The sequence below is a fragment of the Erinaceus europaeus genome, chromosome 15 (genome assembly GCF_950295315.1).
Source record: "Erinaceus europaeus chromosome 15, mEriEur2.1, whole genome shotgun sequence".
Taxonomy (NCBI): Eukaryota; Metazoa; Chordata; class Mammalia; order Eulipotyphla; family Erinaceidae; genus Erinaceus; species Erinaceus europaeus.
The window spans coordinates 24,330,795-24,347,075 of NC_080176.1; the positions used below are offsets into that span (position 1 = coordinate 24,330,795).

Below are 16,281 nucleotides of genomic sequence, written 5' to 3' on the forward strand. Positions count from 1 at the left end.
CCCAGGTTTGAGCCTGCCCCAACCGCAGTGGAAGAAGCTCTAATGCTGTGGTGTCTTTCCAGATGAGCTGTGAATGAGTAACAGGAAGCAGTCGTGGGTCAGGAGGTTGGAGGGCCCTGGTGAGGATGGGGCTTCATCTGTCTCTGTCTTTCACTCCTTAAAAAAGTTAGCTCAGAGTTGTGAAACCCTAGTGATAAACAGCAGCAAAGAAAAAGGTGGAAGGGAGCCAGGTGGCTTTCCCGATAGACTGCCCATGCTGCCCCAACCACCAGGGGAGGCAGCCTCCTGAGCAGAGCAGTGCTGGTGTCTCCTCCCCCCACCCCCCACACCCACCCTCTTGCTAAAAGAGGGGAAATGACCATTGATAGTCATGTAGGCACTGAGTCCCAACAATGAAAAAAAAAAGTATAATTATGTATGATGGAGTGCTAGTTGGTGCACATGTTACTCACGTGTTGAGGACCTGGGTTCAAGCCTCTGCTCCCCATCTGTGGTGGGGGAAACTTTACAAGAGGTGATGCAGTGCTACAAGTCTATCTCTTTCTCCTTCTCTCTCCTTGTTCCCTCTTTATTTATCTCTGTCTCTATAAGATAATAATAAGACTTCCTGGAGTGGTGGTAGATTCATCATGTGGGCACTGAGCCCTAGTGGCCAGGCGAAAACCAGACAAAAATATATATGCTGTGTGAGAGAGAGGGGAAGGGAGGGAGAGAGACAGAGGGATGGGGGTTAATGACTAATTCTTTGGAGAGAATGTCTAAGCATGTTTTTCTTTCTGACAGCAACATCTGCGAAAGTGGATGGAAGTCGTGGTCCTCACCCATAAGGGGGGCCAGAGGAGCGACGGAAACGTGAGTGCCTTGTTTGTTCCCCGCAAGGGCACTGCTGTCCTTGTTCACCTTGCAGCAGCACCCGCCCTTAGCTCCGGTACCACCCAGAGGCGGTGTAAGAGGCGGTCCTTGCAGACTGCTCCACACTTAACCAGCTTCACACTGGGCTTTCACTTCTTGTAACTGCTGAGCACGTCTTTGTTCGTTTCTCCAAACTCAGACCTTTTGTTCATTTGACTGTGATGTTTGTGTTGATGAGAATTCTTGAAGCTCAAAACGTTTGTACCTCGACTCTACTAGTGCTGCTTTAAAGTGCACGGTGTGTGTCTTCTAGACTGTCTTCAACAGCTGCTGTGCATGGTGGTGCAGTCCTCAGCTGTGGTCCCAGGGCTTTCCACCATCAGCGCCTCATAAGCCAAGTAGAGATTTCAGGACCCGTCAGGAGCACTCTAACACACTGCAAGTGTTGCACTTCCCAGTCCTCAGGTGCCCACCCAGAGCGTTTGTGAAAAGTTAGCCAGTTTTTACGGCTCAGAAGGAAAACCATCTTGAGTATTTTTAAAGTACTTACTATTCTGGGCTGTACACCTGTTAAAGTGTGCAAGGACCTGGGTTCAAGCCTCTGTTCTCCACCTGCAGGGGGAAAGCTTCATGAGCAATGAAGCAGTGCTTCAAATGTCTCACTTTCCCTTTCCCTCTCTTTCCTTCTCAAGTTCTCTCTGTCTCTATCCAACAAGTAATAATTAAAAATAAGGGTAAAAAGTAACCCACCTTGTTCCTTAAAAATGGATGATTCCTGTCAAATTCAATCTCACATTTGACATGTTAATGCCACTTTAAAGTACTTTGTACATAGATAAGCATCCCATCTGTGAGCTGTGTTTCCATGAGCTCCTCCTGTCCCCAGTGACCCTCCTTCTAGTAGCCCCTCAGAGGCATCACCAGCCTGGCTGTGTCCTGTGCTTGCTTGTCATATACTGTGTTTCATCCCAACTTGGATTTTTTTTTTTTTTTTTTTGGCTTTATTATGCTTTGTTTTGACCATTCTGTGTTAAGATGTTTCATTTCTTTTTTTTAAATTTTAATATTTATTTTATTTATTTATTCCCTTTTGTTGCCCTTGTTGTTTTATTTTTGTAGCTATTATTGTTGTTGTCGTTGTTGGATAGGACAGAGAGAAATGGAGAGAGGAGGGGAAGACAGAGAGGAGGAGAGAAAGATAGACACCTGCAGACCAGCATCACCGCCTGTGAAGCGACTCCCCTGCAGGTGGGGAGCCGGGGTTCGAACCGGGGTCCTTATGCCAGTCCTTGTGCTTTGCGCCACCTGCGCTTAACCCGCTGCGCTAACCTCCCGACTCCCTAGATGTTTCATTTCTATAAGTCTTCTTTCCTGCTGCTTCTGTTCTGAGTAACTAAGCATAAGTAAACTAGGATTTGAAACTTCCTAGAAGTGCAATACCATCATGACCCCTTTTAAAGCTTTGTTCTTTATATACACGAGGGGAAAAAAAAAAAAAAAAAAAAGCCATCTTGATTGGGGAGAGCCTGAGCCAGAGGAGTAGGTAGATGCCTGTGTCGCTCACCTGTTAGACATTTCTGCTCTAGCCTTTAATAATGAATTGTTACTTCTCTGAATCATACAGCTAGTCCCTAAAAGAAAAAAGAAAGTGAAAAACTTAGTGGGGAAATGAATGCATTCAATCAGGTCCAAAAACAAATCCTTAAACTTTTTTAGCTTGGCGCCTGGAGGGTGTGTGTGTGGGACTGACAAAGGAACTGTGGATGTTTGAGATTCCCCTGTTAAAGCTGCCGGGCCACGTGACAGTGGGCTCCCTGAGCCTAGGCCCATCCAGCTGTGTGAGCGAGGCCACAGGTTGCAAGTTGTTGGTGCCGGAAGGCAGAGTGGCCGTGGTGTCAATACCTCAGCCGGGAGCACCTGGGCTCTTATTTCTGTATGGACCTAGCATCAGATGGTAAATGGGTCTTTGCAGGCAGTTTGTTCCTACTTGGTAACATAATTCTATCGGAAGATACATTAAATAACCAACTAAATGATAAACAAAAGCCCTTCTGTTAGTGTCAGGTCTCTCTGATGACCAGAGCTGTGCACCACCATCATGTTTAGGAGAGTTCATCATGACTGTTACCTGTTACGTCATGTCGTGCGAACACACACACACACACACACACACACACACACACACCCCTTCACGTCACCAGGGACCCCAGGTGTCTGGTGGGTGCATGTCATCTGGGTGTGGGTTTCTCATCCACACCAAATCAATTAGCTCACACCACCTGACACTTCTGTGACCTCAGCTGGAAAGAAATATTGACTTACTCATTCTGAAAAACAAACAAACAAAAAAACCTAGTTATTTATTTATTTTGTTTTTTTAATATTCCTCCCCTTTACAAACATTACAAAATTGAGCCTTGAAACTTGGTTTAGGGAGGGAGCCTGCTCCACTAGATGCTGAGAAGGGGGCAATGTGTGCTGTCTGGCGGGGGGTAGGGGGGCTTTGCTGCTGAGCATTTGTTAATGACTGTGCTTTCTGATAACCCTGTCTTTACTGTCTTGTTTACCCCAATAATCCCGATTGTGTATGAGTATGTGGGAAGTTTTTTTTTTTTTTTGTTAAATAACATAAATAGAAAAAAAGATGCTTTTCCTCCCCATCCTCAGGAGAGCATGTCAGAGTGCGGGAGATGTTCCTTGTCTCCATTCTGTCAGTTTGAGGTGAGAACAACCTATTAAAAGTCAGTTTATGACTACAATGTGAAGAACAGTTTATATTCTTTCTTTTCTTTTTTCTTTTCCTTTTACCTTTCTGTTGCCTCTTTTTCATGCTGTGATTTTTGTTTTGGTTCAGCCTGCCATGGATGAGGTAGAGGTGAGGACTCAGTGGAGGCCCAGGCGGGGGTTGTTGTTGTCTTTGGTTTTGCTGTGACTTGTGGTTCTGTGGTGGACAGAGTGCGTTGTGCCTTTGAGTGCAGTGAGCCGTATTGTCTGTCTGTGGCGGAGTTGTAATAGTATCCTTGCTATGAAATGCCCGGATGCCACGCATGTTTCCTACTAGGATGTTAAAGCAAGAGTCTACATTCTCCGGTTTCCTCCACGTCCAAATCTCAGTGACCTCGACACAATTTGAAGAATCAATTGGATTTGGTTCTCTTAAAGTGCCTATGACCTCAAGCAGCTAACACCTTTTTGGCAAGGAAACGCCATAGAGAATCTGTGAGCCTTGCCAGGGACTGGAGTTCTTTCTACTTTTCACATGGCTGAGTGCCTTGAATCAAAACACTCACTGCTCCCTACATGTAGCCCTCACCCGTGTAGTCCACACTGCACTCGGGGCAGGCTCTGAGCTTTCTTGCCTGTACAACGAGGATGATAACCTCACAGTGGCGTCCCAAAGCCAGCCCCAAGTGATTTCATAAAATGCCATTTCTTGACAATTTCAGGACAGAATTGTCTGGGCACTTGAGAGCTCTGGAGGCAAGGCATCTTCCTCCTTCCCCGCCCACATCACTCCTTGGATTTTTCATTTTGGGGAAATTTGAGATGTTTCTCATGTTGCTGATTATGGCCCCTCTTCACGAGAGTTTGTCACCCATTTGCCACACTCAGTCTTGGCAGTGCTGGAAGCCTTCTCTTCCCCGTGACCATGTAGAGCTCCCCCAAAGTGCAGGAGCAAATAGTGGGGTCGCACTCAGCCCTTGAGCACAGAGCCGATAGCACCTTAGAGTGCAACCTTGTTGGTGATTCTGGATTTTCACCTGAGCTCATCAATTATCTGTTGGCTTTATCTTTAGGCTGAGTTGACCGACTCTCAATGCTGTGCTTAGTCACTGCTTACACTAGGGATTTCATTCCCTGAGTGAATACTGACTTTTTGAGAACTTTATGCTGAGTTTTGAGAGACGAGAACTCCTTGCCCACACAGCCTTGTTCACACAGTCTTCCCCCTCCCCACCCCCCAGGAGCCCTAGTGTAAAGCTAACTCCCAGGGCCACTCCCTGCCCTTGTCAGTGTGTGTGAACACAGCACAGCTAGTTGTCCCCCCCACACACACACATCAATGAACGGTCTGCAGGTTAGGCCACTTAGCTGCTGCTTAGGCCACAGCTGGGATCTGAGGTGGTAAGTTGTGAACTCCTTGCTGCTGTTGGCTAGTCTCGTGGATGGATGTACAGGGCCTCTAGTAATGTTGGCATCGCCAGCCATGAAATGGCTGGGCCTAATTCCTACTTCTGGTTTCTTTCATCAGGAGATGAAAATTTGCTCAGCAATTATCAACCTTTTCCACCTGATCCCAGCTGCACCACAGACTCTGGTCAAGCCTTTGCTGGAGGTCGTGATGAAAACGGAGCGGGCCATGCTGATTGAGGTAAGTGTTAAAAGCTGCGCTGACTTCACATCTTGAGGACGTGCTCACATTGTTCTAGTCTGCATGGGTCCATGTGGAGCATGCTCGCATGTGCTGGTGGCTGTCGGTACACTGGCCAGTTAACCTGCAGCCCTGAGAAGATGTAGTTTCCACCACGTGTTTTCCAGGCCGGCAGCCCCTTCAGGGAGCCCCTGATCAAGTTTCTCACGCGGCACCCCTCTCAGACGGTGGAGCTGTTCATGATGGAAGCCACGCTCAATGACCCCCAGTGGAGTCGGATGTTCATGGTAGGAGCTGTGTGAGCCTGGCCCTCGTACTCTTGAGACTCATATTTCCTCCCTCGATAAGGCGGCAGGGTAGAAGACATGCTGTTGCCCTGTGGGTGGGAAGTTTAAGTCCAGGAGCCCCCTCTGGAGGATACTGGTAGGAGTAGCAGCTGAAAGAGCTGCCAGGATTACAAGAACTGTGACACACATTACAACTACAATTGCCCTTCCAGAAGTGGGGTTTTCTGTTATTTATTTATTTATTTATTACCTCCATGGTTATTGCTGGGGCTGGGTGCCTGCACTATAAACCCACTGCTCCTGGAGGCCATTTGTTCTATTTTTTTTATAGGTTATGCCAGAGAAATTGAGAGAGATGGGGAGGACAGAGAGGGGGAGAGGAAGATAAACACCTGCAGACCTGCTTCACTGCTTGTGAAGCAACCCCCCTGCAGGTGGGGAGCCAGGGGCTCAAACTGGGATCCTTAATGCTTCGTGCTATATGTGCATAACATGGTGCACCACTACCCGGCCCCCAGAGTGGGTTTTTCAAGAGGTGCATAGTACTTTTTTTTTTAAGCATTCCTAGAGAGAGACGGGAGAGCCACAGAACTAATGACCCTCTGACCCTCATCATGTGAATGTGTGGGTTTCAGAAAGCCTAACACAGCTGATATTTTGCTGTGTTTGCAGAGTTTTCTGAAGCACAGGGACGCGCGGCCCCTGCGCGACGTGCTGGCAGCCAACCCCAACAGATTCATTACCCTGCTGCTGCCGGGCGGCACTCAGCCTGCAGTGCGTCCCGGCTCACCCAGCACCATGCGCCTGGACCTGCAGTTCCAGGCCATCAAGGTAAGCTCTCTGCATGTGGTCTGCTTGTGATGCCCCAGCACCCAGAAGGCCATGGTCATGCAGGCCCCTGACTGCCTCCCATCCACAGATCATCAGCATCATTGTCAAAAACGACGACTCCTGGCTGGCCAATCAGCACTCTCTGGTGAGCCAGCTGAGACGGGTGTGGGTCAGCGAGACCTTTCAGGAGCGACACCGGAAGGAGAACATGGCGGCCACGAACTGGAAGGAGCCCAAGCTGCTGGCCTACTGTCTGCTGAATTACTGCAAGTCAGTGCATCTGCCCAGCTCCGCTGGAGCCTCGTTTTCTCTGATGTTGCATATCAACCTGACTTTTATTTATTTTATTTCATTATTTCTTTTTTCCCTCCAGGGTTATTGCTGGGGCTTGGTGCTAGTACTACAAGTCTGCTGCTCCTTGTGGCCATTTTTCATGTTTGTTTTTTTTATTGGGTAGGACACAGAAAAATTGGGAGAGGGAGATAGGGAGAGATACAGAGAGACACCTGCTGATCTTCTTCACCACTTGTGAAGTGAGACAACCTTGCAGGTGGGGAGCCAGGGCCTCAAACTGGGGTCTGTGTATTTCGTACTATGTACACTTAACCAGGTATGCCACCACCCAGACCCTTTTATTTTTTTTTAGTAATTTATTTTCTTTTCTTTTTAACTTTAGGTCTTTATTGAGTAAGGGTTTACAGTGCTTTTCTTTTTCACCACTCCTGTCACCAAAGGTCTGTGTCCCCATCCCCATAGATAACCACTATAGTTTTTCCAGTCTTAGATATAGATTGACTTTTTTTTCACACTCATATGTTTAATCCACTATATTCTGCATGTGAATGAAACCATTCTTTAGTTTCCTTTACCTCTTTATTTGCTTCACTGAGCATAATCTTCTTCAGATCCATCCACTTTATCCCAAAGGACACAAGAACATCTTTTTATTACTGTGTAATACTCCGTTGAGTCTCATAACTTTTTTTATGCAGTCGTCTGTTGAAGGGCATTATGGTTGCTTCCAAGGCTTTGTTATTGTGAATAACGCTGCTGTGAACATGGGAGTGCATATATCCCTTTGAATCAGTGTCACTATGTATTTTGGGTGTAAATGCCTAATAGTGGAGTTGCTGGATCATAAGGCATCATAAGGCATTTCCATTCATATTTGTTTAAGGAGTCTCCATGCTGTTCTCCATATTAGATGTACCAGTTTGCACTCCCACCAGCAGTGCAGTAGAGTTCTCTCTCTCCACATCCTCTCCCACACTGATCTTCTCTTGTTTGATTGATGGAGCCCACTCTCACAGGTGTGAGGTGGAATCTCTATGTGGTTTAATTATTATTCCTCTGATGAGTGAATTGGAGCATTTCCACATAGAGAACCATCTATTCATATCTTCTGCCCACTTTTCTGTTGGGCTAGTCTTTTCTCTTTTTCTTGAGCTGTAGGAGTTCTTTATAGATGTTTGATATCAACCACATGTCTGAAGTGTATTGTACAAGTAACTTTTCCCATTTTCTGGGTTTCCTGTTTATCCTTATGGAATTTTCTTTTGATGTAGAAGCTTTTTAAGTCCCCAGTGGAGTCTCTGAGTATGTCTCTAATATTAAGGTCCTGAAATGTTTTGCTGATGTATTCTTTTATGTATTTTATAGTTTCAGCTCTAATATCCAAGTCTTCGATTCATTTGGACTTAATTTGGGTGCATTGTGTTAGGTGGTGGTCTAGTGGATGGAGCCTCTTTCCTAATCTGTGTGTATGTGTGTCGTCAGACTTGTTAAAGGGAATGAAATAGAATGCTGAACTGTGTACAAGATGAGTCTGGGCTAGGGAGGTGGTTCAGTGACAGAGCACGCATTTTGCACATGTGAGGGTCCAGGTTTATCCCCCCCAGTCACAAAGAAGAACAACAGAGTTTTAAGAGCCATGGAATCATGTTGCCACAGAGCCCCCATTGGCAAAAGAAATAAAAGGCAGGTGAGCTAGAATGTAACTGTAAGATCTCTCATTCCAACCCTCCAGGAGGAATTATGGAGACATTGAATTGCTGTTCCAGCTGCTCCGAGCCTTCACTGGCCGTTTCCTATGCAACATGGCCTTCTTGAAAGAGTACATGGAGGAAGAGATCCCCAGAAATTATAGCATCACCCAAAAACGCGCACTGTTTTTTCGCTTTGTAGACTTCAACGACCCCAACTTTGGAGATGAGCTCAAAGCCAAGGTGAGGAGGCCTATGGTTGCACAGTGGAGGCCAGGGTCATTTTGACGTGATTTCCTGGGAGCCAGGGGCACTGCGGCTTCCCTGCTGTGCCTCTTGTCACTTGAGAAGCAATATCTGAGGAGAAGCTGTTTTTGAGGAGCAAGGATGGTTCTGCAGGAAGCCAGTGCTAGAGAGTGATTGCTCAGTTCCCATTGTTTTTCTTGTAGTTGAGCCTTGCACAGGTGTGATTTTGCAAATCCTGGGCTACTTTTCTGTTTAGTTAGAGACCATAGCACCAGAGCTGCCTCCAGTGCCGTAACACTCCCATGTGGGGCCCGGGACATAACCCAGTAAGCCCCTCTGGTCTTTGCAAGTCTGTGACCTCCTTTCCGTCTGGCCACTTGAATAAAAGTCAGGGCTACTATCACTCCTTTGACTGGGTTCTGCCTTCCTGGTGCCAAGTGGCCAAAGTGAGCTCCCACCCCATCTGATTAAAGACATGAGGGACACAGCTTTGTTTTCCATGTCTCACTTTCTCTTTATCTATCTTTCTAGGTTCTGCAGCACATCTTGAATCCTGCTTTCTTGTACAGCTTTGAAAAGGGGGAAGGAGAGCAGCTCTTGGGACCTCCGAATCCAGAAGGCGATAACCCAGAAAGCATCACCAGCGTATTCATTAGCAAGGTGGCATTATTCACAGCACTGGAGGAACTTGGCAGCTGGCTGTGTGTGTGTGTGTGTGTGTGTGTGTGTGTGTGCGCGCGCGCACAAATATGCATGTGATTGAACAAGTTCATGCCTGCCTGTGACCCTGACTTTCACAATTGCATTAGTTACAGCAGGAAATTGTAGCTTTTCTGACTTTTCAGAGCCAGCTCCTTATGCATGAGCGATTCCGTTGCTTCCAGGCTCTTTGTCATTCAGCTGCAGAGATGGAGGGTGACAGAGCTTTCCCCAGGACCTTGGCATTGCCACATTGCGTTAGGACTCAAACCTGGGCTGCCTGTGCCTGCACGTGAGGCACACCCCCACTAACTCTGCTGGTTCTCTGGCTATATTGTGATTCTTACTTGTGAACTTTTTAAAGTTAGCTTCACTTGGGCCTGAATTGGATTCCACATTGATCATATGCAGCCAGACCAGTGCCTCAGTGAACATTCAGTGATGCTGTGGAAACCCTGTTAAGTCGGGAGAGCTGTGTACCCACCTCTCTGCTCTGACCCGACGGTTTTAGGTGTAGATGCTGGACTCTTACATGCAAAGCCTCATAGTAGTGATGTGTATCTCCCTCCCCACCTGAGAGCTGTGATTTTCTGCTCTCATCTTAAACGTGGCAGTTTAACCTGTTAAAAGCCAGTGAGAACACTAGACTGTGTGCTGGTGCCACTGTGACCGGCTTGCTCTACCTTAAGGAAGCTTTATGAATGATGTCAGCTTAGGTCCTAAGGTCTTACATGCTGTATGTAGTAGGGAGGGTTTTACATGAGAGAGGAAGAGAAGCCAGAGCACACTGCTCCTGCACTTCTGGCTCAGGGAGACCAGCCAAGAACTTTTGGCCATGCAAGTTAGGCCTTTACCAGCTACGTTACTCCTCCAGCCAAAACAGTGCTTTCTAAAGTAGGTCACCCCACCCCATTCCTCTGGCAACATTTTCTGAACATAACACAGAAATTAGCACTAGATAACTAGTAGCTGGCCAAATGTTAAGGCACTCAAATGTCATCCTGTATTGTAAAAAAGTTCTCTTCCACCTCAGACCAGTCACTCCTTCACAGAATTCTCACCTCTGCCTGCCCTTCCCCACCCCTGTGCTGAAATCCCTGTGCATTTCTGATGCACATGCACTAAGGGGAAACTGGCAGGACATAATGGGTCTGCTCAAGTTGGAAGCTTCATGCCGTGCACATATTCTGTGTTAGGGGTGTGTGTGCGTCAGGGTTCAAGGGTCTGGGTGGAGCTTGTAGGTAGGCGCCACCGACTCATTCAGAACTGACTTCCCTGCTGTTTGTCTCCTGGCAGGTCCTGGACCCTGAGAAGCAGGCAGACATGCTGGACTCGCTGCGCATCTACCTGCTACAGTATGCCACTCTGCTGGTGGAGCACGCCCCGCACCACATACATGACAACAACAAGAACCGCAACAGCAAGCTGCGCCGCCTGATGACCTTTGCCTGGCCCTGCCTGCTCTCCAAGGCCTGCGTGGACCCTGCCTGCAAGTATAGCGGGCACCTGCTGCTGGCGCACATCATTGCCAAGTTTGCCATCCACAAGAAGATTGTTCTGCAGGTGGGGCTCCCCTTCTCCCGAAGTCACATCCTCCCCACACAGGCTCCTGCTTCCTTCTGTCTCTGGCACCTTGCTGCCGCTGCTGCTGCATAAATATATTCTATTTATTGGATAGAGGCAAAGAAGTTGAGAGGGGAGGAGGGAGAGAGAGAGAGAGAGAGAGAGAGAGAGACCTACAGCCCTGTTTTACTGTTCGTGAAGCTTTCCCCCTGCAGGTGGGGGCTGGGGGGCTGGAACCTGTGTTCGTGTGTCTCATAACATTTGCACGCAACCTGGTGCACCACTGCCTGGTCCCATGCCACCTTGCTGCTTAAGGTGTGTTTATTGGGGGGGTGGGGGAGAGAGAGAGAGAGAGCCAGAGCATCATTATGGCACACATTAGAGACTAAACTCGGGAGCTCACACCTGTGAGGCCAACAGCTCCATCTACTGAAGCACAGCTGCCCCTCTGTTGAAGTGGTTTGGTCCAGCCCCCCACCCCCTCCCTTAGCTAAGAGGTGGTATTCTGAACCCACGTCACTCAACCTCTCTGCTGTGGATGACCTCAAGCATGTCAGGTTTGCCTCTGTGGTTCAGATTTTGGTGTTGGGCAGTTTAGGTTTGAGTTTTCTTTCTTCCACTCATCAGTTTTGTGACCCTGGGGAGTTGATGTCTTTGTTCCCAGGACATGACTTAGCAAGTAAAGCACATGCCTTTGTACGTGTCAGCTCCTGAGTTTGAACCCCAGCACTACACAGGGGCACAGAATCATGGGGGATTTTTAGTGCTGGCGTTTCTCCCTATTTGGAGATACAGGAGAATGCGGTTGGTTTTGCACTGTAACTCAGCAATGTTGTATAAACTGGGCCTCCCGGGTTCATTCCCTGGCAGTGCATTAAAAATTGAGCCAGACACACTAGAGCTCCTGTGTTAAGAACATATGACGCCACCATGCTCACCTCTTCAGACAGTCACTCTTTCCTCTAATGCCTGGGAATGCCTGTGGAGTCAGTACACCAGACACACTTAGGCCACTGAACTCTCATTATGTCTTGTGACTACCTCTGATACTAATACAGCTTCTCTGATTTGCCCTGGTTTCTTGCCATCCCAGCCAGAGACCTGTGGTCCTTCTGTGACCCCCTTGTTCTCCCCATCATCCAGGCCTGGCACTTCCTCTCCCTCCCCCCTCTCCCCCCCGCCAGCACCAACCCATGACCTTTGTGTGTTCCCACAGCTTTTCCTACACCAGCTCTCCCCCTCGACCAAACTGTTAGAGAGGCTGCCTCTAATAGTATGGCTTCCGTGATCCTGTGCTCCACACCGGAGCCAAGTATGATGCATGTTTGTCACAGCCAGCTGGGCTTTATCCGCCTGGTGAACGCTGACCCAGCCCAACCAAATCACTTAGCAGTTGCTCAGTAAATAAAGCCAATGTGTGAGAACAGCTGCCTTGTTTATTCATGAGAGCCTGAAGAAATCCATGGAAAAGTGTGTGGAGGAAAAACCACACCTTACTGCTAAACGGTCTCCATCTTCCGTATATATTCATTCCCTTTTGTTGCCCTTGTTTTATTGTTATAGTTATTATTGTTGTTGTTATTGATGTCGTTGTTGTTGGATAGGACAGAGAGAAATGGAGAGAGGAGGGGAAGACAGAGAGGGAGAGAAAGACAGACACCTGCAGACCTGTTTGACTGCCTGTGAAGCGACTCCTCTGCAGGTGGGGAGCTGGGGACTTGAACTGGGATCCTTATTCTGGTCCTTGTGCTTGGCACCGCCTGCGCTTAACCCACTGCACTACTGCCCGACTCCCATGTTCCGGTTTTTTTAAGCTTTCATTCACATCTCAGGCCTGAATTCCTTCCCTGTGTAGGTTTTTCACAGCCTCCTCAAGGCCCACGCAATGGAGGCGCGTGCCATCGTCAGACAGGCCATGGCCATCTTGACCCCGGCAGTGCCCGCCAGAATGGAGGACGGGCACCAGATGCTGACGCACTGGACAAGGAAGATTATTGTGGAGGAGGGCCACACGGTCCCCCAGCTGGTGCACATCCTGCATCTGATAGTCCAGCATTTCAAGGTGGGTGCTGAGTGCAGTGGACGGTGTGTAACTGTCAGATGGGGGTCATAACATGCTGGTGTCTCCCAGTGCTGCTCTCCACTAGAGATTTTGCTTGGGTGGAGGGGGTGCAGTGCTCATCAAAAACACCAGGTCTTGGGTACTTGGGAAAGGCCGTGTTGCTGCCACCGTCTCCAGCCAATCACCTCTTAGGGGCCTGCTTCCTGCCTGAGCATTTGTTGTGGATCTGGCGAATAGAGAACGGCCGGGGCTGGAAGCTGATGCTTTTTGAGCCAGCTCTCTTAAGAACTGGGAGTTTGCTTTTGTGTGGTCAGCTGTCAGCCCTGAAGTCTACTATCTTTGAATAGACTTAGGTGTTCATGCCTTTTAAAGATGGGCCCCAAATGCTTAAAATCAGTTGTTATATTGGGTTTTAGCTGGGCAGAGGGAAGAGATACACTCCATAAAGTGGTAAGAACTACTCTGCTGAAGTCACGATTCAGAACCTTTTTTTGCCATTGAGGTTTAGTTGGGCTCTGCACCTGCACTGTTCAACATTCCCACTCCCAGTGGACTTCGTTATTCCACTCGTAGCAACCTGGGGGATGGTGTGGTGGGGTGGAGCCACCATGGCACTGCTTTACCTCTGAAACTTCCTCTGGATCCCGGGTTCTTACACGTGGTAAAGCTTGTGCTCTGTTGGGTGAGCTGCCTGCTAGTCCCCTCAACTCAGAAATGGGGGTTGTGTGTTTTGGGGCCCAGGATGGTCAGGCGTGTGCGTGCACCTTCATGCCAGCCTATGTCACATCACCCCTTGTGATGCTGCCCGCCTGCCCGCAGGTGTACTATCCAGTGCGGCACCACCTGGTGCAACATATGGTGAGCGCCATGCAGCGGCTGGGCTTCACACCCAGCGTCACCATTGAGCAGCGGAGACTGGCTGTGGACCTATCGGAAGTTGTCATCAAGTGGGAGCTACAGAGGCTCAAGGACCAGCAGGTAGAGTTGTTTCCCTGTCGTGCCCACTCTGACTGCACTTCTCACAGGGGAAAACAGTACAGTCAGACGTTTGTGTGTGTGTTTTAAGCCGGATTCAGACATGGACACAAGTTCAAGTGGAGAAGGCAGCTCTATGTCCTCTTCCATCAAGCGAGGCCTGTCAGTGGATTCTGCTCAGGAAGTAAAGCGTTTTCGCACGGCCACGGGAGCCATCAGTGCGGTGAGGCCCTGTCTTTCCCTGTGGGGCATAGGCTTTCAGAGGATGTCGGGTGTGGGCTGAGTGTCTGACTCTGCCAGGGAGACACTTGAGAGAGGCTGCCCTCCACAGGGAGAAGCCCATGGCGGGTGCCAGCACTAAGCTTGCCAAGTTAGCAGGCTTACCTTGGCATCCAGACTGTAGTGTCTGGTAGTAATTAATAACTTACAGAGGGAATCGAGAGAAACTATTGGGGCGGGATTTCTTTGAGAGAACTTGCACCCTGTTGTCTTGGTGGTTTAAGAAGTCTTGAGTGTTACCGCGGGGCCCTGGTGCTGTTTCCTCCCTCCTTGGGGTGATGGCGTCACAGTTTCACCAGGGAGTTATCTCTACTTTGACTAGTCTATTTCTGACCCTGTGTCTGAGGCTCAGCCCTCCTGACCCTGTCCTTGATTGACCACCAAGGCCTGCGTCACCTGGCCTGCACCTGGGCAAGGCACTTGGGCCCCTTCCCTGTTTACTCCGCACTTGCCTGCAAGCCTTTCATCACATCAACACCACCTCTCCCCAACCTCACCTCCCTTCTAGTCTCCAGCACAAACTGCCCCTTTCTTGCCTGTAGTGTGCTCATTGTGGAGCCCACTCTCCCACCCCCGTCTCCCTGAAGACTGTGGCTGCCTTCTGTGAACAGGCTGTGCCTTCTGTCCCCTTTTCCAGGTGTTTGGGAGGAGCCAGTCTCTGCCTGGGCCCGACTCTCTGCTGACCAAGCCCATCGACAAGCAGCACATGGACACGGTGGTGAACTTCCTCATCCGAGTGGCTTGTCAGGTGCGACCTGTTTCTTCAGTCGGGGCTCTGGGGAGCAGAGTCTCCAAGGTAAAAAACTATCAGACAGGGTCTGAGAGCAGTTCACTTCTGAAGCTTTACATGCTCTATTTAGAAAAGGAAAACAGAAATAGTAAGTGACTATTTCCCAATTCCCAAGTTTTTCTTCAGTTTGGAGATCATACATTTTTAATACAGTATCCGTAGGTTAGAGTCAAGGTCTTGCATGCTTGGTCACTGAGACACTTGTGCTCAATTTTCAATTTTATTTAGTGTTAGGAGCAGGGGAAAGTGAGTACAAACACTGAAGCATGTGGTCAGGAAGCCAAATAGTGTACCTTGCAGTACTGTTGAGGGTCCCAAGTACCAAAGAACCTTGCCCAGTTTGCCCAGTGGAGAATGTGGGAGGCAGCCAGGCCCTGGCTCTCTGGGCACTTCCTGCACTGACCAGTCGTTGACATCAGTGACTGCAGGTCAGCAGGAGGCCAGGGAGCATCCTGGCACAGAGGGCCAAGGTGAGAGCATCTAGGAGTGGAGTTGGCTGTGAGCTGGGGTGCTGGGTTTTGAGAGAGTGGGTGATGGGAGTGGCCATATGGGGATGTGACTGACGTGCAGGACTTTGCAGGTCAACGACAACACCAACACTGCAGGCTCCCCTGGTGAGGTGCTATCCCGCCGCTGCGTCACGCTCCTCAAGACGGCCCTGCGACCTGACATGTGGCCCAAGTCCGAGCTAAAGCTGCAGTGGTTTGACAAGCTGCTGATGAGTGTGGTAGGTGGCGAGGGGGGGGTGGGTGGGTATGGGCTGGACACCGCACCCCGAGCTCCACTCCTCTGGGCCCTTCCCACACTGTACTCTCCAGTCTCTCTCTCTCTCACAGTGTTGAGGGACCTTCTCTCACCCCAGTCCCCAAGCACAGCTCAGTTCTGACAATGTGGACTTCTCTCTTTTCAGAGTCAGTTTTACTAGGCATCGTATATTCAGATCACAGAACAGTAGCTCTGAGTCATGGTCTGCTGGGCTTTTTATTTTGTGTCTGTAAAATTTTCAGGATTGCCACAGCTGCCTTCTTGCCTGACCTTAACACGTGGGTGTGACCTTGACACATGCATTTGGATTCTCTTTGTTGCCTGATAGAGTTTGAGGACTTTCAGCATTAGGAGTATAACATCTGTTTTAAATGTTTGTTACTTTGTACTCATAGACTAAACACATTGTCCTAAACTTTGGGAAGAGGTCCAGGCTCCTTGTGCTGAGAATACAGTACAGAATACCCCTCAGTCTTATTCTTTTTTCTCTTAGACACTCTGGATTCTTTTCTTTTGAATGCAGTCATTGTTGAGAAAACTCAGCCAAAGTGGTTGCTCTCTGCCACTCAGCAGTCTTT

The 16,281-nt window shown here is 48.9% G+C and overlaps 1 protein-coding gene across 6 annotated transcripts in view; it reads left to right on the forward strand.

The window, feature by feature from the left end:
• TRRAP (transformation/transcription domain associated protein) overlaps positions 1–16,281 on the forward strand; it is a 97,286-nt gene that overhangs the window by 52,094 nt on the left and 28,911 nt on the right. For 5 of the 6 annotated variants that reach the window (XM_060173304.1, XM_060173309.1, XM_060173307.1 and 2 more), the window contains exons 31-45: positions 784–852; positions 3,520–3,573; positions 3,707–3,727; positions 5,105–5,224; positions 5,392–5,511; positions 6,184–6,342; positions 6,431–6,612; positions 8,369–8,567; positions 9,102–9,230; positions 10,566–10,832; positions 12,688–12,894; positions 13,714–13,872; positions 13,961–14,092; positions 14,786–14,896; positions 15,519–15,665. In XM_060173304.1, the coding sequence (XP_060029287.1) occupies positions 784–852; positions 3,520–3,573; positions 3,707–3,727; positions 5,105–5,224; positions 5,392–5,511; positions 6,184–6,342; positions 6,431–6,612; positions 8,369–8,567; positions 9,102–9,230; positions 10,566–10,832; positions 12,688–12,894; positions 13,714–13,872; positions 13,961–14,092; positions 14,786–14,896; positions 15,519–15,665 (2,076 nt within the window). The remainder of the gene's footprint in view (positions 1–783; positions 853–3,519; positions 3,574–3,706; positions 3,728–5,104; positions 5,225–5,391; positions 5,512–6,183; positions 6,343–6,430; positions 6,613–8,368; positions 8,568–9,101; positions 9,231–10,565; positions 10,833–12,687; positions 12,895–13,713; positions 13,873–13,960; positions 14,093–14,785; positions 14,897–15,518; positions 15,666–16,281) is intronic. The other variant, XM_060173310.1, reaches the window with a different exon arrangement.